This window comes from Xiphophorus couchianus, chromosome 24 (assembly GCF_001444195.1).
Source record: "Xiphophorus couchianus chromosome 24, X_couchianus-1.0, whole genome shotgun sequence".
In the NCBI taxonomy this organism is placed as follows: Eukaryota; Metazoa; Chordata; class Actinopteri; order Cyprinodontiformes; family Poeciliidae; genus Xiphophorus; species Xiphophorus couchianus.
Genome location: NC_040251.1, coordinates 16,319,231 through 16,340,235, shown reverse-complemented (window position 1 = coordinate 16,340,235; position 21,005 = coordinate 16,319,231). Strand labels below are relative to the sequence as shown.

Here is a 21,005-nt window from a genome sequence, read left to right as displayed (position 1 = left end):
ACATCAGCTTCACGGGTGTTAACCGTTGTTTTAACGGCTGGAATCAAAACGTTTAGCTTAAATTTACCTTTGGTGCTGTTTGAATGTGACCCTTTAATTAGCTGCTTATTACTGTGTATTTTATAAAGAGAATTACCCTGTCAGTCTAACACAGTGTGAAACAGAACTTTACTTGGTCCAAATGATTTTTGGTCCCATTTCATCTGACTTGGCTCCGTTGTACGTCAACGTGGCCGCCATTTTGGAGATGGAAACACGAGCCACTTGGACCACTCAGGTGACCAATATTGCTAAAACCTATTAACAATGAATTACAGTTAACAACAAAATATGTTTGTTTTCGTTCAGGTAAGTATAAGTATATATATTTTTTACCTATAATGTTAAAAGGTAATAATTAAAAGTGCTGTCTAAATCAAAAATTAGTCTTATAGTTTCGGGCATTTAAAAAATTCTATTATTTCTCTCTCTTGTAACAGTTTGCCTAAAGAACATTAATCAATTTGTCTCTAAAGTCTAATTCATTGCATTTTAATTTTTTGTGTGTGTTTTTAAACACTTTTTGTCACAGAAGTTTGAGTTTGAAAAGTCATAGATTAAAATTACACAAATTATATTTGCTTTTCTGTTATTTCCACATAATTTAGATTTTTCTTAAACAACTTTAACCTTTTTAAACGTCCTTTTCCCTCTATAGCATTTAGTATTTATTAAGCTGCATCATTTAGTTGTTCAGGAATTTTATATAAGTTCGTTTCCTTATTTTTATTTTATTCAGGCGGACCCAACCTTCAATGTCCCTGGATTTAAGGAGTAGCAGAATCGTCTGCGACACCTCTGCGTGCTCTTCTTATAGCTGCCCTGTCTCTTTAAGGCCTTCATGTTACCGGAAGTGTGAGGGGTGTTTCCAGCTGATCTGAACAACAGAAGTAGCAGGATCTCCCTCAGCACACCGAGCTGTCTACTGTTGTTCTCGGCCACCGCAGCACAGCGCACCGGTCCGGACCTCCAGCGGCCTCTTGGCGCCAAGATTACAATCTAATCCGGAGTAAATTTGAAGGAGAACCGGGGGATATCCCGGTGTCCCCCTTTTTCTGGTCCTCCTTGTAGCCGTTAGTTAGCTACCGTGAACCGGTACCGTGGGCTGCTTTTAGCCCGGACTGTCATGATCCCAGCTCGGAGATGGCGTCCTTCCCCGGTTTGTGTAAGCCTGTCGGGCCCGCGGAGGAGGAGAACGGAGAGCTGGACGGCTCCCTGCAGCAGATGCTGAAGGCCATCGCCGACGAGAGGAACCGACTCAACAGCCGACAGGAGATCAGCGGACTCGGTGAGTCTGATCCTCAGTGGACCTGACGTTATTTGTGGGAGCTGATGGCTGCGTGTCTGCCACTTTATATCCGATTTATCCTGATTTATTTCTGGAATAGGACAACCAGTCAGAGTCCACGTCAACCTTCTCATCGCTTTATATGTGCCACTATTTATCCAGCTTTGTTTCCAACTTTCTGCGCCTCAGACTGTATGCAGGGCCGTACCAATGGTTTTAAGAGACTTCAACTATGGGCCCCATTTTGTTTTAAAATTGAGGATATCCTTTTATTGTCCCTCAGTGTGGATATTGTGCAGCAAAGTGACAGGCAAACGAAAGGTAAAATTTATTATTGAAGTATACAAAACAAGATACTGTAAAGTAAGGCTGATTTAAAAATGCCAGTAAAACTGAGTAGAAAAGCTTAAAACATGTACAAGACCACCAACAACAGAGGTGTGACTTGTTAATTTGATAAAATAGCAGTTCAAAATTAAGGGATTTATTTTTAGTTTTTTTTAAATCAAAGCACAAATACTGAATTTCTTACATTGAACAGAATGAAAACAGGCCAGAGTTTATTTCAGCTGCAGGCACCCAGAACAACTGATTGTTTCCCAAAGAAAGAGAACCTTAAGTGACGTAAAGATTCATGTTTTTGCATATTATGCTATAAAACGTTAGTTTGCTTTAGTAATGAAGATAAATACGATGTTAGCAACGTTTATTTAGAGTGAGAGGAAGCTTTCATGTGTGTTTACATAAATTTAAACTCTACAGTATTCTCTCATCTGCTAATTTTGTTGGGGTTTTTTTACTTCTCAGTTTGCACTCAGCTAAAACACATTTAAAAATAAATCCTTCCTTAAAATGTTCATGTATCCAAACCTGAAAAATGAAATGTGTTAATGTTCAACTGAAAGTTCACTGTTTCAATTCTACAATATCCACTGATCAGACGTACAGATGCTGAGTTCACTTAAATTCAACATAACCGTTTTAAACTGGTCTGGATGGAAAATCTTGTGGTTTGTTCCTGTTTGTTTTGTAGCTGGAGTTCTTCTGCTCTGCTGGTTTTCAGATCCTTGGTTAAAGAGGAAGCTTTACAGATTTAAACGTTGCCCAACTTTGGAAAAAAAAGAACTATAGTGAGACACTGAAGTAAAGACGTAATTGCGGGAAAAGTAAAAGTTTTATTTTTTTATTTCAGAATGAGTCTATTTTATAGAGTCATTAGCAGCAATACAGAAATATATAAAGAGATGTTCCTGTGAGCGAAATGGCAGAAATGAGCTCTGCAGTATTAGCAACCATATTGCAAATAAACCTCAGGGATCAGTGATTGATTAGAGGACTCGACACTAAACACAGAGAACTATGAAATAAGGCAGAATCATTACTATACCAGATGTTTATTCAATAACACTTTAAATATTAGTTTTCTAATATAATGTTTTTAAAGGGTATATTACAAAAAAACTCCATATTTATTGTAACAAACTAAATTTAAGCTTTCAGCCAAAATGAGATTCTGAATACATACATTACTGATTTATAGTAGCATTAACAGTTTAGGGGAAAGTCTCTGGGCCGTTTATGACACATGAACAGTTTAAATGTTAAATTATCTTTCTGTTTGTGTGTTAATTAATGATCTAATAATTGAAAGAGGCAAATGTAAGGGTTAAAATTATGAGAAATAAATAGAAAACTTTGCCAGGTAACTGTAACATTTAGAGGAAGTTTGGGCTTCCTCTAAATTTTTAGGTTTTTTTAGGAAGACGTCACACAAACCGAAGTAGAAGCTGAAAGGGTCAAAGGCCACATTTCTGAAGAAAGAATCAGTTCAAACAGCAGCAAGCAACAGGAGAAATTACTATTAAGAACAAATTCGGTTAATTTTGGAATAATCAGACTCTGTGGGTTTCAATTCAGCTCCAAAAAAGTTTTTTTTTAGTTTTCTTTCTAAATGAAACAGTTATTCACTGATGTACTGATAGAATAAAACTTATTTGACTAAACAAGATTTGATTAAATCAACCCAACAGATTTCTGTTCTTGTTGATTTTCTGCATACTTGCTTTGTGAGAATAAAATAACATCATTAAAAGCCAGGATTGTAATTAAAAAAATCTTTATTTTCTAACAAAAACCTTTTTATCTGCTGCTGTAATTATTGGCCACCTTCATGAAGAACATGTGTGTAAAGTCTCAGTAGGCTAGTGGAAGCTGTCTGCAGCAGCTAAACTGTCCTGTTAGAGTCTGAATTGATCCAATCATCTAGAATTCACACAAACACTCCCCAGCTGATGGAGAAGTGTCGGCTGTGCAGTTTGTTGGGTGTTTCTGCCCCGTTTAATCGGCCCTGAAGCAGACAGTCGGTGCTGTTCGTTTGCTGTGATGCATAAATCAATAGAGCTCTGTTTGAAAAGCAATGACTTCATCACAGCTCGCCGCGCCGCCGCTGCAGGAAAAACACTTCCAGCTGCTGAATCCCCTCCATAAATTTATGAGCTTGTTTCTTTGCCCAGCAGTATTTTAACTTTTACAAAGTATTAAGAATTTTTTAACAAGCTGACATTTTTGTTTCACCACAAACCGTAGATGTGAACATTAGACCTTTTTTTTGTCTCTAAAAGTAGTTAAAAAACTAATTATTTAAAGAAACTGTGCAGTAAAAAAGTCTAAGGTCTGAGAATTTTCCAAATTTATATTATGTTGCAGAAAAGGGAGTTTAAAAGAAACCCAAACATTAAAAGTGTCAACTGTGTTTAATCAGTCATTTTCAGTAAATGAGCCAGCATAGTTCAAGAGTAAAGTGTTTGTTTGTAAAATAGAAATGATTTAAAAAGCCTTTCAAACAGGCATTCAATGCTTTTACTGATAGATGTTTAAATATTTCAATAGAGTTAGAGCACAATATCCTTACAACCTCATCGCAGTGTGGTTAATTTATAAATGGCGTAATAATAACCCGACCCTCTCTGCTGTGCTGTAACTAAGCGCTTTAAGCTCCGCCCACCAGAGGAAACTAGATGATTGCTGCCAATCATTGAATTCAGTTTCTCTCTGCCGTTATTGTTAGTTTTTATGTAAAATACCAAGAAACAACCTGTGTTCATTTTGGCTTCACTTTAATCGATCCTAGTCTGATTTGAAAAAACAAAAACAATGAAATACTTCCCAAATCAAGATGTTTGTTTTGTCTCAAGCCAAGTCGCAGCATGAAGACCAGATGCCTCTATCCATCTCTAAAACCTACTAAAATAAAAACAGTCGTCTCACTGAAGGTGGAAAAAAATGTTAATTTCATTTCCTGGGCTGGAAAACGTTCGATATAATTTATAGGGGAGTGAATGTGGAGTGGGCTAGTTAAAGTATCGTAGTTCGAGCAGATTTGAGCCTTAAAAGCAGAACTTTAGTACTTGAGGAAGTGAGCAGCTGGTGTGTCCTCGTGCCCTTGGATGCTCCTCTGCAGGCTGCTGACTCAGCACGCTTAAAGCAAATTACCAACAGTGACTCAGGCCTTTACTCTCATCACACAATGGCAACACAGTATAGCAACTATTATTTTCATAGGCAGTAATAATTGTACTCTTTAGTTTCCAATCACCAATTCCTTAGTTTATTTTCAGGACACTAATTGAAAAATATTTCAAACAGAAGGTGACCAATCAGTGCAGTGGTACATCTTCAGCCAATTTCTTACTTTAGCATCTCTCAATGTTGATTTAAAATACTGAAATTTGAGGCTTTTAATGTGATAAAATATGGAAAAATTAGACTTTTTCTACATCTGTTTTTTACAAAATGTCCATGTTTAATAGTAAAGAATCAATAACTGATCAAGAAGTCTCAAATATGTAATCAATATTTAGTTAAAGCCGCCTGTGGAGTCAGGTTGGTGATGCTGGATCTGGTGGATCTGATTACCAGAACAAGAAGGTAAAGAGGAAGTACTGTTGGGTTATTAGGCTAACTTTACTGGTATTATACATCAGTAAAGTTGTTAATGTTTTCACAACACATTTTATTTTCTGGCATTTTCTCACATTTTGAATCCCACCTGAAGCAGAAACGTAGAGCTGCCTGTCAATGGTTGGGCTTTTTATAAACCCTCACATATAAATACTGAGATCAGCTTGTTGTTCCCTGACGGAGGGAATAAATCACATCAGACGCTCGTCTGCTTCTGTGCAGTAAAAATAGCTGATCGCTCTGCAACTCGAATAATAAATCCTGCTGAATATTTAACCAGGCGCAGAGAGTCAGACTGACTGAGCTTCTGCAGAAATATTAATGTTTTCTGTGACACAGCTGGTTCACGTTGGGGCAGGTTTGACCCCAGCAGGAAGTCAATTATCTGTTTCCTGTTTGTGCTCATGTCTGGAGCAACTTCAAAACCCTGCATGTACAGATCCACGTTTTCACTTCCAATGCATATCTGGTGTTTAGTATCAATCTGATACAGAAAAACAGCTGAACTGACTTAAAACAATTCTCTTTTTTTTAAATGCAGACATAAATCTGCATTTTATGTCTGAGCTTTTTGCAACAAACATCTGAACTCCACTAAAACTGTTAAGCAGGAAAACCTGCAGCTGTTTCTCAGCTCCTTTCATCTGGATTTGCTGCAATTCAGCTGCAGGAATCAGGAAATGTTTCAGGAAAAGCTTGAAGATTCATCAGAAACCTTCATCTCTGCCTCGCCTCGCGTTTCCTCCAGCCGGGTTTTAGGAACTGGGGCGTCCGCCATCAAGTTTCTGGGTCGCATCACACAAACGAACAGGAGCAGCAGGAAAACACTCGACTCGTCTGGCATGTTTGAGCCAAACGGACGGACTGGGAATGTGGATTCATTGCTGCTGATTTAAATGTTCCTGCAGTGAGAAACTGTGATCTGCTTTGGAAACAGCAGCATGTGATGAGAAACATAAGGAGAGCATAAGATGAACCCTGAGAGTCCGTCACATGACAAACGGGTCACACACATTAGTCAGGGAGGTCAAGTGATACACACTTCGACTTTCCTCGTCTACAGAGACAATTTGGGAGACTAATGGTTCAGTAACTGGTTCCAGTAACTGCTGCTCTAGTGGTCACCAGGACTGGGTGATAAATCAATTTTATCAGTCGAATTTTTAGAAAATCTGGATTTTTTTTTTTTTTCACTGCTCTTCTTTGGTTTCAGTCTAAATAATACCAGAATAAAGTCATAATATTAGAAGAGTGAATTAATAATTTTATGAGAACTCCAACATGAGAAAAAAATCAAATAAAAAGAGGCATATTGAGCATCTTGTGAAGCTATACTTTGGTATTGGTTTTACAGATGAGGAAATATTTAAGCTTTTTACACATCAAATTATCATTAGCAGAAGTTTTAAATGACTGAGTCTGTTTCAAAGAAAGAATCACAACCTGAGCAGCTCATGTCTGATCCTCATGACTCTAGAAGCTTTTTTCATTCAAATGTTTTTCTCATAATTTTAAAATGTCCTTCTGGTAAAATTGTGGCTTTTTTTCTGCTAATATTATGATTACATGCTTGTAATTAAACAAATATATTGATCACCCAACTCACAGAAGTCGTGATTGAAATAAAAGCCACTTTCTGTCGCTTGTCATTTCTTTCTCAGAAAAGTAAGCGAGAGGGGAAAAAAAAAAATCAGATCTGATATGAAAACATAGATTTTATTCATGATCCATATGAGCCCGTAGTTTTTGGAGGATTCAGATCACTTTCCCGGCCGTGTGACGCTGCGCCTGGTTTCATCACAGCTGATGTATTTTTAAAGCGGGATCAGCAGCTATAAATAGATCAGGACTTCTCGGAGGCGGAGGAGCCGTAAGAGCAGCGGCGCTCAGACGAAAATCAAACCTTGATCACATCTTTGGTCTGACTTTACTTTCATTCCCAAACTTCTGTTCAAACCTGACTGGAGAACCAAAATAAAACGGGTTTGAGCTTCATGAAGGTTTCAACTCTGAGATCTGGACTAACGTTGTGACCTTGAGTTAATGACTTTCTGTGGTTGCCACGGCGCCGCCTTCCTGATCCTCTGGTTCGTCCTGTTTGGTTCAGCAGCAGCTCTTGGTGACCCGATCACGTCGTCGTAGGTAATGAGGTTAATCCCAACGCGCCACCGTTTGACTCTACTCATCACTTTACTGTTTGATTTCAAATTAAAAACTAAAGCTCTGCTGTGATTGGATCAGGGTTTGATCGGTTCAGTTTTCACAACAAGGAGCTTTGGTTATGGATTGGATCAGTAAATATGCAGACAGCGTAATCCAGATTATGTTTCTGGGAATAACAACAGCAAAGCTTCATCTGTGGCCATGGTGGCGCCCTCTAGAGGTTTTCCAGGCATTGTGAGGAAACTACAGTCAGTTTAAACAGTTCCTCATGCAATTCTCTTCCATTTGTTTTCTTTCATCCTTTTTTCATTTTTCTTTATTTTTTTTCCCCTATTTTGTTCTGTAATTTTTCAACTGCAGGCAATTAATCAGTTTATAACAATACTGCATAATACAAAATAATTTAATGAAAAGTACAAACTATAAAATGTAAGTTAAAACATGCAATTTTGGGTGAGGAATAAATTAGGACACGTCCAAGTTTATTTAAACTTAAAATGACTAAAATCACACAAACAAGATGAGAACATTGTCACTTAACAAAGAGAAAACTTATCTCACATATGTTGGAAAAACTACAAACTGTATTTTTACTTTATAAAAACCATTTGTTTATATTAAATGTTACATAATTTTATTGTAGAAGATCCTGTTTTCTGTCCATATTTTACTGAACGTGGTGTTAAGCTTTACGAGTTTCATTTCTAATAAAACTTCTCCTTTAAATGTGTTTGTATTGATTGAAATAAGTCAAAGCAAAAGAAAATCAGTTCAAAGTTTTCACTGCGAAGAAAACCAGATTATTTCCCCCTTTTGTCCCCAACTAGTCATATTTTCCTTAATAAAAGTACAAATTCGTGTCTTTGATCAGGTTTAGTGATGAGCACCGTTAACGTCTTATCAACCTTCTGCCTCCTAGCAACTGTTGCCTGGTAACCAGACAGGTGCCTCTGGCCTCTGAAAGGTGATGAGCATCCTGTGGCGATGAAGGGCAGATGGTCATCGTCTGAAACACAAAACATGGCTGTTATCTCTGACGCCGTTAACCTTACATCTACTGATGCCCAGCTGTTTTTCAAAATAAAAGCATTAACGGGTGCTTTTATTGTAACTGAGCTGTAGGTGAATAATAATGGCTTAAATATTTCAAACAACCTGCCCTGGGGATAAAATGACTCTTTTAGGTGATAAAACCTGCCGTTTTGTACTAGCCGTCCATCTTTGCCCTCCTGACATCCATCTTGTGTCTCCAGGCTGTTTTAAAGATGACCGCATCGTTTTCTGGACCTGGATGTTCTCCACCTACTTCATGGAGAAGTGGGCGCCGCGGCAGGACGACATGCTGTTCTACGTCCGCAGGAAGCCCGCCTATGTCGGCGCAGACAACGGCGAGGCCAAAAAGGTGAAAAATAATCCGACATTCCAGATTTCTACTGGTGTTTTTTATCAGTTTCCTTTTAAATTCTCTGATTCTTTAACTGATGACGTCCAGGACAGTAAACAAAAAAAATGCTGTCAGATATATCCAGTGGTTGTTAGAAGGCATAAACGGTATTAATTCAAGGACATAATTTCAGTTTTTAGTTCATTAAATATGAAATGTTTAATCGGCTCTCATGATCCCAGCAGAAGGAATAAAAATCTGTACCTTTTCTTTGTGAAGCTTACAGCTACAGGAACATAAATCTGATAAATGTTACACTATTAAACCATCAAAACCGTCGTGAAATAAACTGCAGTAGTTCTGGTTTTCTTCAGTCGCGTTCAGGTCAGAGTAAAATGAACTGAAATTTCTGTTTATTCAAAATTATACCAGGATGATTTAAAAAACACACACAAACATATCTACTGTGTTATTTTTATTACTGTGGCATAAATGTGTATCTTTTTGTAGAAAAACGATGCTTCACTTTAGTTCATTTTTAGATAAGAATACATAATATATAAAAGGATATGTGCAGCTATCAAAATCTTACCTCCTTCCATTTAATGCACTATTTAAGTCCTTTTCTTTCAGGTTAGGAATTATTATTGAGTATTTACATCTTGACTTCCATCATATTTTCTGCATCACTCTCCTGCCTTTGACTGAATCTAATCACCACAGCAGAAAACAGTCTAGGTTTTCATTCAGCAGCAGATTGAATCTATATTTGCCATTTCAGGCCATCAGCGGCCATCATTTCCGTCCGCAGGTCAGACCTCACAAAGGCCAGATGTAATAACACGGATTGAGGCGAAGGGCATTGGTTCTCTGATCAGAGAGGCTTCGTCCAGCCTGCACTGCAGATCTTAGTGGGATCGTTTCCCAAAACAAAAAAACCAGAATCTCCTGATCTGTAGGCGGATTCTCTGCAGCAGAAGAGAGAAATGAGACTCCAAGGACGGAGAAATGCTGAACGAATGAGCAAAGCGAGAGTAAATATTTTATTCTTAATTTAATCAGTTTTTATCCCAACAATTTACCGTTGTTTATGACTTCAACAAAACATCTAAATACACAAACTAATGAAGGACTGGAATATCAGTCACAATTTATTTAAGTATTAATTCCTTTTCATTTTGGAGGCTCTTTAAGTTTCAGTGTCTGTGTTTCAACATGTAAATTATTGTTTATTTCCAGCATATTGATATTTAACATCACTCCCAACTCTCTGTGTCTGTGAAAGCTTTGTCCTTTTTCTCTTTTTATAATTACATTTGGAGAGCGCAGACTCTGTCTGCCTTTTGTAGTTTGTCCCACATGCCCTTCCATCTCCGGTTGCCATGGTTACTGCCTCAGCGTAGCGCTTTTCCTCCTCCTTAGACAGAGGAACGGCTGACTGCTAATGCAGCAACGTCACGGCTTTAAAACCGGGCCGAACCTTCAGAACTTCTCCTCTGGATTCACCTGCCGCTTTATTTACGCTCCGAGAGATTTAAACGTGACGGTTCTCCTGAACCAACCGGAAGAAATACCTGAAGAGAGTGTGAGTTTAGCAACAAGTTATTGTTCCTGACCTCAGTCAGGGTTGAAGGTGTATTTGAAAGAAGCTTTCAAATAAAATCAATGTATAATTAAAAACAACGTTTAATAGTTGAATGTGAATTTATGAGATACAACACCATTTAATTTCCCTTTGGGATTAAAAAGGTATATTTAAATTTGAAAACCTGGTTTATTATTAATTTATTAACCTGGTTACGAGTGACCTCAAAATGCTGAATCTAGATCAGCGCACTGCGCATGCGCCGCAGCCATATTAGTTTCAGACAAACCGTAGTGGTAAAGCGAATGTAGCAAACGAGTCAAATCCTATTATGATACCAACAAAACACTTTCGGTTTGGTGTATGTTGGTGTGTCTTAAGATGTGATTGTGACCATATGAAGAGATTATTTTTAATTTCATTTCCTAAACTCCAAATGAAAACCGAGAAATGTCAGCGCTGGAAAAGGACTTGTAAGTAGGACAGTGTATTAGGGTCATTGTAGATTGGGGTGGGGGGTGATTTCCTGCAAAAACTCAGAAATTTTGAGATTAATCTCAGAAATGTTCAAGAAAAAAACTAAGAATTTTTTAACTCCACATATGGAAAATTTTTGAATTTTGAAACTGAAATTTCCACGTTTTTTTCTATAAAAAAACGTGAGCGTACTCCCCCTTTTTTCTATCTATAATGACACTACCTTATGTAATTAAGAGAGGTTTACTGTATATATGCTCTCAACATTTTATCAGTGGAAAGGGGCCAACAATTGATTTTCCAGATCCAATACCAGCGACTGCTACATGCATCTACATTGATGTTGTTCAAAATGTTCATTAGCGCACAATGTCCCTCTTAAGCAAATGAAAGAACTTGGATCTCCATGCATTTATTTCCATCAGATATTCAGCCTCCACAGAGTTTCTCTCGGTCTCTTCCTGGTAGATCTCTAGGATTATTCTGGCTCTGCCCCGATGTTTCTGTCCTGGTTAGATTCCTGAACCGAGACAGATCACAGGCACGTCTAACAGGAAATCCTCCAACCACATGATCTGGTTTTTCCAGCCATTACCTTAATCATTGTTAACCGTAAATTAAAACTTTCCCTTTTGAGTCCTCTTCCTGTTCCAGCATTTTCAGGTTCACCAACCTCCTCTCTGCGTATGAAGCCGCCATGCCTCATTGCATCCTGCTTTCATCATCCTCATTTTAATTAGTCTCTTATCAGTTTTACCAGCAGAGGAAAGCAACTCAGAGTTCTTAGCACTCTTTAACCTGGAGCAGCTGATCGTGTATATCATAATTAGTATGTATTTAATTTTCCTGAAGTTTTCAGGGTTTTGCCAATAAGTAAGTAAATAATGTACACAGAAACAATCACTTGCATCCTTTACAGTACATCCAGTTCAGTATTTGGTTTCATTCAAAATAGTTTGGTTCATTTTAATCTTCTTGTTTTAATGTTTCTGCTACTTCTTTCAAAGAGTTTTATGTTTAATTTGGTCTTTAAAAAATTATTAAAAGGGTTGAACTTTCCATGACAGTCGCATGAAGAGTTTCTGGGACGATCATAGTGTTTGACATCCAAATACTAAATGAAGATCGGCGCCTCTCCTCACTTTCCTTTTAGGAAACATGAACCTCAGTCTGTCAAAAATCAACATTTTTAAAGTTTTTTTACCAACAAGAACACAGAGATTTTATCATCGACTAGTTGTCTTGTTTCCTCCATGAAGCTTTTTCATCCCGTCAGCTCTGCGCGCGCAAACGGGCGTCGCCATGGCGACCATTCTGGCTCTCTAAAAGGTCTGTGAGCGATGCGATTCCCGGCATTTGGACACCTGGGATCTTCCTGAAGAGCATCTGACAGGAAGGAAAAACAAAAGCATGAAACGTCTCACCTGGGGAGCGAAAGGAAGGATTACAAACATTAAATACTCTTTAGTCCTACAGAGTTTTCAGATTCTACTCCAAGGAAAATCTGATTGCTACGTTTTGTGTTTTTAGGTGGAGGTGGAAGTCTACAGGAGGGACTCCAAGAAGCTTCCGGGTCTCGGTGACCCAGACATCGACTGGGAGGAGAGCGTCTACCTGAATCTGATCCTGCAGAAGGTAAATCTCCTGAATTCTCACCAAATAGGGCGACACAAAGAGACAATGGCTCCCAGAAACGACAGTAGCGTTTATCTTTGAGTTCAGACAGAATGGAAGTCTGTCTTCAGTCAACTGCTCCTGGTTTTTGGATTTTTAAACCCTTTTTATTCAAATTAGGGCTTATATTTGCTGAGATGTTTTTGTTTTAGTTTTTCCTTCTTTGTTTGCTCATTTTCCAGCTTTGATGTTTCAAGCATCAGAGCTAAAGTTTGTACGTTTTAAACAGCTTTTGGGGAGATTTTATCCCTATTAAAAAGCTGCAGAAATGAAAAAATCAAACCATGATCCGCCTCATCAGCGCTCAACCTGCAGCAGTGATAATCCTGTAGATTTTAGCAAACAAAATAGATGAGCAGTATTTCCTGAATGTCTCGCATGTTTCGACACTAACTAACTTGAGTTCTCCATTTTCCCCTAGCTGGACTACGTGGTAACGTGTGCCGTCTGCACGCGCTCAGACGCCGGAGACATCCACATCCACAAGAAGAAATGTCAGGTAGGAAATCAGCGCCACCACCAGGAAGTTGCCTCGACTTGGTTTCTCTCATCTTTTCCAACTTTCTCCTCCAGGAAGTTTTCGCCTCTCCCAGTAAACACGCCATGGACATCAAAGGAGAGGAGTCCAAGATGAGCTACCCCAACATCTTCTTCATGATCGACAACTTTGAAGAGGTAGAGACGCCCGCCTCTCTGATCCTAAAACCAGCCAGTTGCTGCTGTATTGAAGCGTGACCTCTGACCTTTTCCCGCTATTTAGCACTAAGCTCCTTATTTAACAACCTTTTCTGCTGGAGGAGTCAGAAATCCATTGTTTTGATGTTCTGGATTTAGTGCTCCTCTCCGCCTGTGTAGGTGTTCAGAGATATGACTGTGGGCGAGGGCGAGATGGTGTGTGTGGAGCTGGTGGCGAGCGATAAGAGCAACACCTTCCAGGGCGTAATCTTCCAGGGATCCATCCGCTATGAGGCGCTCAGGAAGGTTTACGACAACCGGGTCAGAACCAGAACCCAAACACTCTGCTAAAGCATGCATGTAGCTGCAGCTACTTCATGCTAAGTGTCATGTTAAAGGAGACCTATTAAGCTTCCTTGAACAGGCTTAAGTTAGATCCATATGCAAATGAAAGTACAAAAACTTGCAAAATGTAAGTTTTGCATAATAAGTCTCCTTTAAATATTTAATTCCAGTACAATAAGCTCAGTTGAAGTCCTTCGCAGTGTGTTGATGTGTGTATGGTTGTTGCAGGTGAGCGTCGCTGCTAAGATGGCCCAGCGGATGTCCTTTGGCTTCTACAAGTACAACAACATGGAGTTTGTGAGGATGAAGGGGCCACAGGGCAAAGGTCATGCTGAGATGGCCGTCAGCCGGGTGCCGACAGGCGACACGTCTCCCTGCAACACGGAGGAGGACCAGGTGTCCCCGATGCACGAGAGGGTGAGGCTAAAAACCAGCTGGTGGCGCCGCAGGAAGCAGAGAGAAAGTCCAGTAGAGCAACAAGAAGCTTTATGATGAAACCAGGTCACCATCCATAATGAATGCAGGCAGAATGAATTATGTATTTTTCTACAATCTGATGCTGAAAATTATGTCTGGTTTACAGCCTGAGCTCAAAAGGAAGAGAATCTCTTTCTCTTAAATTAATTTCAAACAAAATAATCAATTCATTGTGATTAATCGATCATTAAATAATCACCAACTAATTTAGTTATCGATAAAACATTACCTAAAATATACAGAGAAAAGAAACGTCATTTGGGCCACAGATAGAGCAGTAATTAAGCCAAAATTGTACAAAAATATAAACATTTTGGATTTACTACAGAAAACCCTCTTTGTCTGTAAATATGTTTTATCTTCACCCTGTTCAAATTCTGTAACAGATAATCAACAAATCAGCTCTGAACTGTATAGATAAGTGCAGCTGAAAGGCTCAGCTTTTCTCATGTTGATATTAAAAGTATTTCTAGCTTCAAACGATCAATAAAAAAAATGCTTTACCACATTTTAGGCAATACAATGTGTTTTTTCTTATTTAGATAAAATCAATAATAATGAATACTAAGATGTTTCTATTTTATATTGTTATGGAATAAGCTGAAGTAATTAAATGAAAAATCTGCAGAATGTGCCAATTTTTTTTTTTATCTGATTGATCGATTAATTGTTCAAATAATCAACTGAAACAACGTTGGTTTCAGTTTTATTTTCCTGTATTTCTGCTATTTGTGTTTGTATGACCTCATCGGCCTCCTGTGGTAAACGTGGCTGCTGTTGTCAGGTGACGTCGTTCAGCACGCCTCCGACCCCAGAGAGGAACCGTCCGTCCTTCTTCTCTCCATCACTGAGGAGAAAAGTTCCCAGAAACAGGATTGCAGAGATGAAGAAGTCTCACTCTGCCAACGACAGCGAGGAGTTCTTCAGGGAGGAGGAGGACGAAGGTGAACTGGTCTCACCGGTTTTTATTTCCTGTTGATTTACTCAGACAGATTTCAGCTCTGGTTCTGGGTCAGCAGTTATAGAGCGTTTGCACTGTGACATCACTGACCGTCTCCTCAGATATTCACGCGGCCACCAACCTTCGCTCGCGCTCGCTGTCCGGAACCGGCCGCTCGCTGGTTGGCTCCTGGCTCAAGCTGAACCGGGCCGAGGATTACTTCCTGCTCTACTCACACCTGACCTACGTCACGCTGCCGCTGCACCGCATCACCGCAGGTCAGAGCGCTGCAACACACTGCCACCTGCAGGCAGAGAGCTGCCACAGCAGGAGAAACACACCAGCTTCTCTGCTAATTCAAATATAAACTTTTTATTTATTTCAATCTAAAAAGTGAAACTCTTAGCTTCAGATATTTCACTCTGTTTGGAATGAACCTAATTCAGTTTCTAAGATAACTTAATTGGATTTCATTACAGAAATGTTTTATTTATTACATCATGGTAAGACTCTATCCTGTAACAGATATTTACATGATAGTCTGACTATCGTGTTTAATACCTTAATGAAATCATTAAGTATAAGTTATTCATAACTGAATAGCACACATATTAAATTGTATAATTCATCAGTAAGTATAGTAATTAAAATATTGATTTGCTAGTGACGTTATGAGTGACATCAGTAGTTTAATAAGAAATTCATCATGAAAAAACATATTTGTACATAAATCAAATTACTACATATGAAATTATAGTGGCAACCACAAAACTCTTCCAGTCCTTCTCAAGCTGGGTGCATTTTTTTCCCTACAGTATTATTATATAAAACATGAATTGAATGGATCAGACAATTTCTTGTCTCTACTGTACATATAAATTTGTGCATATGAGGATGTATACATATTTTCTTTTTGTTACTTTTTTACCTATTAAGGAGTATAATATGCATTTTTTTCTTTTGTGTGCCTCAAAATAAAACGATAGCTAAAAAGTAATTAAATTACTTAGGCTATCATTGACATATTTGTTCAATTTCAGATTGTTAAACATTCAATAAAACTAATTGTTTCCAATATTCACTAACTTGTAAGATGTTACAAAATGGTTGGTGGGGGAATCAACAAGTCTAAGAACTTCTGCCACAAAAATGTGCCCTCTGATCAACAGAACCGTGTTCGGCGTTAAAAGCTGAAGTTGTTTCCTGAAAGCTGAGGCGTTTTCATCTCTGCTCTTTGTGTTTGTGAGGCAGACATCCTGGAGGTGAGGCAGAAGCCCATCCTGATGACATAACGGAGCTGGATTCCCCCTCAGAGCATCTTTACAAAGTGCCTCCATCATCAGGCCACTGAAACAGCAGCGCCCCCTGGTGGCCGGATGGAGACATGCAGTCAATCGCCAGCTTCACTCAGGAGACGACCGAGGCGCAGAGACGCTCCACAGACAAACCAGCCATTCAGGAAGTGCCTCCTCTTCTGTCCGATGTCGTCTCCATGGAAACGGACCGTGTGACCTCAGCGTGAACAGGCATTGGCCGAACTCTGTCCAGGAGGAAGAGAGAAATGAATGTTTGTTTTTTCTTGTAAATATCTGCTGCTTTACTCACTGAGACGCCTTGACTGAAGGTTGTGCTTTTAAAGACCGTCGTCTGTTGCCGAGCGACGCGTCACACAGCTCCTCTTTTCTAATCTCCTTCACCGCGTTCGGCTGACGGTCGATCGTGTGGGATCTACGATTTTATCACCACAAACACAAAGCATCTGGGTCAGAATCCAACTTTATCCTCTGTTAGAACTAATACGCGATTTTCATTTATTCTTTAATCTTATGAGAGTTGTAATAAAGCTGAAAATGTCAAATTGGGAATAAATTCTCAATAAGGAAATTGATTTGTAAAATTGTAACTTTGAGGAAAAATAAATTTTTTGTTCACATTTGTATCAAGAAGCAGGTTTTTCTTTTTTACATAAAAAATATAGAATAAAGTACTGTAACTGCAGTTAAATTTGCAAAAATATTACTCGTATTTAATCTCATTTTTTCAAAATTCTTGTCAGATAACTTGCTCAAAATTTAGCTTGAATACTTAATCTGACAATAATCTTGGTGAAAGATAATTCTGATATCTTTTCATATTTTTATTTATTCACTAAGAAAACTGTTTAATTTACATGCTTTTTTTATTAAGTTAAATATATGTGAATTTACTTCAAGCAACTAAAATTGCAACTGACAACTAAAAAAAAAAAAAAAGATTAAATAAAAATTTAAGTAAAAGCAAATATTTTAACTCCAACATGACAAACATGTTTGTTTTTATTCTCAGTCTCTGACTTTACACAACTGACTTCAATTCCAAACTTGAATTTAAATGAAAAATAACAGATTTTAAATCGAAAACTGCAGAACTGGACGGTTTGTAAATGTAAAATAAGTGACTCAATTTTCTCCTTGTGCTCCTGAAGCCTTAAATCTGTGTGTAACTTTCTTCTCTTTTCACTTTGTTCTTATTTGAACATTTTCCCCTCCAAACCACAACACTGAAGCTTTACGCTGTTCTCACCTGTCCACTGGAAACTTCACAGCTTCTGTGCTAAAAAAATGTTTTGTCTTCATGGGGTTTTTTTTACCTGTTAATCAGGTAACCAGTTAGCTCACCCGTCAGCTGTTATTGATCAGATTTGTTGGCACTTTTCATCGATCAAAGTTTGTTTTTCATCAGTGTCGTGTGTAAGTTGTAAAGTTTTTCCTCGGTCCAGGAGATCCGATGGTTTCGTCTCTTCAGTGTCATTGATGATGTAGTTAGTGGAGCCGCCAGCTGAATGTATCCTTGCCGATCAGAAACAAAGACTGCTTTAACCCAGAGATGTATGACTGAAGACACGGTTTGCACTGTAAAACGCTTTTAGCGCCTTTTGGAAGCTGTTGAGATGTTTTGTTGACGTGTTCGTACATCACAGCTTTTGTACACAGTTATTGTGCATGTTGGCGGTCTTCTTCTTCTACTGTTGCTCACTTTACAAACTCTACATTTTCCTGTATTTATTTATTAAAATACACATTAGCAGAAAAAAATATTTTGGCTCTAATTATCTCTGCTTTTAATTTACTTTACAACAAATCTCATGCGACTCATAAGACATAACTGGTGTTCTAACTAAAATAGGCTTCTTAAAACAGTTGTTCCAAAATAAGATGATTTTAAGTGCAATAAACTTCAAGTATTGATGGAGGATATAGCTGACTAGTCTGACTGCATCGCTGCATTAGAATACATGAAACTATGAATTGCAGAAAAATTCATATTTTTTGTTTGAAACAAAAAATATGAATCCAGCTTAATGTATAAAAATATAAACAAATGTAATTTTGTGTCTTTTATAAACACTAATTAGTAATAATTAGTGTTTATAATTAGCAGTAAAAGTATTAATATCCCTCTATATTTTTCCATGATTATAGTCTATTCATTTATATAATCATGTTTTAAAATAGTTTAAAGCACAATTACAATGTTTGCTGCTGCTCTGACTTATTCCTGTGGACCACAAGCCCCGCCTACAAATTCGAATTCCACCAATCCCGTTCGGTCACCAGTTGTGACCACGCCCCTTCAGGAAGTCTGCCGTTTTTCTTTTCCTATGTAAACAGACGCGGCGTGTTTTGTGTTCATGTCGCGGTTCTATCATCCTGCTCGCCTCTCCGTAGTTTATGCTTTAGCCATATTTTCACGGTTAGCTGCAGGAGATTGTTTCTATTCAGGTGAAGCTAAAACTGCCACTAGAAGACTTCTGTGTGGAACATATTTACAGACAAAGGATTTTATTATTAATTTAAATGCAAAATGGATAAATATTTTGTTCAGTTTTAACTTAATTACTCCTCTGTGTTGTTCTTTCAGCAACTGCTTTGAGTACTTCAGTTAACGATTAATCGATTACTAAACTAGTTGATGCTTACTTCAATAATTGATTAATCACAATTAATCATTTCAGCCATAACTAAAACTAAGTTAAACTAATGAATCTACTATAAAGAAATAAATATCCGCCTCTTTGGACTGTTATTTTTCATTTGTCTTTCCAGACGATTCATCCAGGGTCGTACTGCAGACTGAACCACAGCGTTCCCATCCTCCGCCTGTGGTTTGATGTGGAGTCTGAGTTGAAGCAGAAGAGCCATGCAGAGGCTCCTGCAGAGGGACCAGGACTACAGCTGGGGCATCGTGCTGGAGGTCCTGATCTACGGCTACTGGCTGGCTCATGGACTGCCTTACCGACTTGTTTCTGGGGTTTTCAACGTACCGAGATCCACAGTCCCTCACATCATCCACAAGGTCGCACCGAGGATATGGCTGCACCTCAGTCTGGTCATCTTTTTCCCGCCTGCTGAAGATCTTCAGGAAGTTGGACGAGGCTTCGTGGACCAGTCTGGTACAGCCGCGTTTAAAACAGTAGTGGGTGTGATCAACAGCACACACATTAGAATCAAAGCTCCCCAGCAGCACCAGCTTGATTACCTCAATGAGGAAGGTTTTCACTCCATAACAATGCAGGCCATCTTTGATTCCAATGGTCTATATGGTTAGACAAAGGTTGTGCTCAGGTATTACATTACTAAAGGAACCGTTTTCTGAATCAATTTCTTTCAGTATAAAACTTTAACAGGTGTCTGTTTGGCGCATCTTTGGATTAAAAAAAATACTCAGTGGGTAGAGAATCTAAAAATTATACTCAAATAAGAATAATGACACATTCTAAAAAAATTACTCAAAATGTACAGGTAGTAAAAGCACAATAAAATATAAATATTTTCCAAAAAGCTACTCAAGTAAATGTAACTAGTTATTATGCAACTCAATTTCAAAAAGTTCTATCTTTGGTCTGAGGTCCAGAGGAGCTGAAAATTTCTCAAACATTTTCTTAATTCTAAAGCAGTTTACTCTCCTTCAAAAGGAAGAAACGTAAATCATGATTCAAACCCATTTTTAACTGAAGACACTCCGCTTCTGAGTTGGACGAGTTTTAAGAAACGTCTACAAAATAATCTGAGCATAAAACGCTTTAAAATTATATAAACACGTAATTTTACAGTTCAACTATTGAGCTGAAATTAACGGGACACTGATGTCTCAGGTTAATAAATTCCTGAACTGATTTTAGGGATTATGCGTCTCATCCCGATGCTGTAAACATCTGCAGCGTTTTGTATCATTGTAACCGGATGTTGTAATTTGTACGGTCCCTAATGTTTAACAGCCGGTGTTGCGTTCACTTCCGTTCCCCTGTTTACTCTCCTCCTCTCCCTCAGCACCTGCTGCATAGAAACACTACAGCCCCGCCTCTATGGTTAATAAACTCCGTTTATGTCGAACATTACCACTTTAATTTTTGGCAGACTTAGTAAATATTCAGGATAAACAAGCTAATATGCTACATTTATTAGCATACTTTTGTTTTTGTGTAAACCGGGGCGAGTCATGGTGAGAACTGGGATGCGCTTATTGGCTTCTCTACACATTTGAAGTGAAGCCTTGAATGTAAATCCTGGCTTAAATACTTACATTTGAGTTTCTTTGTTTACCTGCGCAGCCATCTCGTCGGTGTTGGTGGAAATATTCGGAACATTTCAGCCCCAGTCTTTGCTAACAGGGGGAGGGTGAAGAGATGCGGCTGTTTGACCTACAGACGGAGAATATTCTGGAACACACTTAAACCAACATTAAATGAATGCTTATAGTGGTATTTTTTATGTATTAAGCTAAATGAGGGGGTGTAGTGTTTAAAGTGTTCCCCTAAGAAATGAGACGCCCTTCATCTATAAGGTACGCCAACAAAACGAACATGGCAGTCTTCCTGCTGTTGCTACATTTTACTCAGTTTAACACTCATGACTTTATGTGCAATAAATAAAACTCAGAAAAAGCCACTATAGCCAAGCATATTATTGGTAAAGTTAAGTGGAAGGACAAAGTGCATTGGAACTTGAACTTTGGAGGA

The 21,005-nt window shown here is 38.4% G+C and overlaps 2 protein-coding genes and 1 long non-coding RNA gene across 3 annotated transcripts in view; 2 read left to right on the top strand and 1 right to left on the bottom strand.

Annotated features, from left to right (window-relative positions):
- The window catches only part of LOC114140903 (uncharacterized), a 1,158,965-nt gene that overhangs the window by 1,020,961 nt on the left and 116,999 nt on the right, over positions 1-21,005 (top strand).
- Positions 144-18,083, top strand: kiaa0930. Its single transcript, XM_028011246.1, has 11 exons — positions 144-277; positions 779-1,327; positions 8,704-8,852; positions 12,427-12,531; positions 12,992-13,069; positions 13,144-13,245; positions 13,426-13,566; positions 13,819-14,007; positions 14,852-15,011; positions 15,130-15,285; positions 16,259-18,083. Exons 2-11 carry the CDS (start codon positions 1,183-1,185, stop codon positions 16,297-16,299), a joined length of 1,266 nt encoding a protein of 421 aa, XP_027867047.1. The 5' UTR covers positions 144-277; positions 779-1,182; the 3' UTR covers positions 16,300-18,083.
- Positions 11,152-15,254, bottom strand: LOC114140953 (uncharacterized). The gene is made up of 3 exons (XR_003594727.1): positions 15,119-15,254; positions 14,812-15,039; positions 11,152-12,282 (listed from the first exon to the last, which is right to left on the bottom strand). It is a non-coding gene; the product is annotated as an uncharacterized LOC114140953 (long non-coding RNA).

What these genes read in the sequence shown, in the direction of transcription:
- kiaa0930 (XM_028011246.1), top strand. Translation starts at nt 1,183, where the DNA reads ATGGCGTCCTTCCCCGGTTTGTGTAAGCCTGTCGGGCCCGCGGAGGAG. An exon ending in TGATCGACAACTTTGAAGAG is followed by an intron (nt 13,246 to 13,425) that starts GTAGAGACGCCC and finishes CCGCCTGTGTAG; the next exon opens with GTGTTCAGAGATATGACTGT. An exon ending in TGTCCCCGATGCACGAGAGG is followed by an intron (nt 14,008 to 14,851) that starts GTGAGGCTAAAA and finishes TGCTGTTGTCAG; the next exon opens with GTGACGTCGTTCAGCACGCC.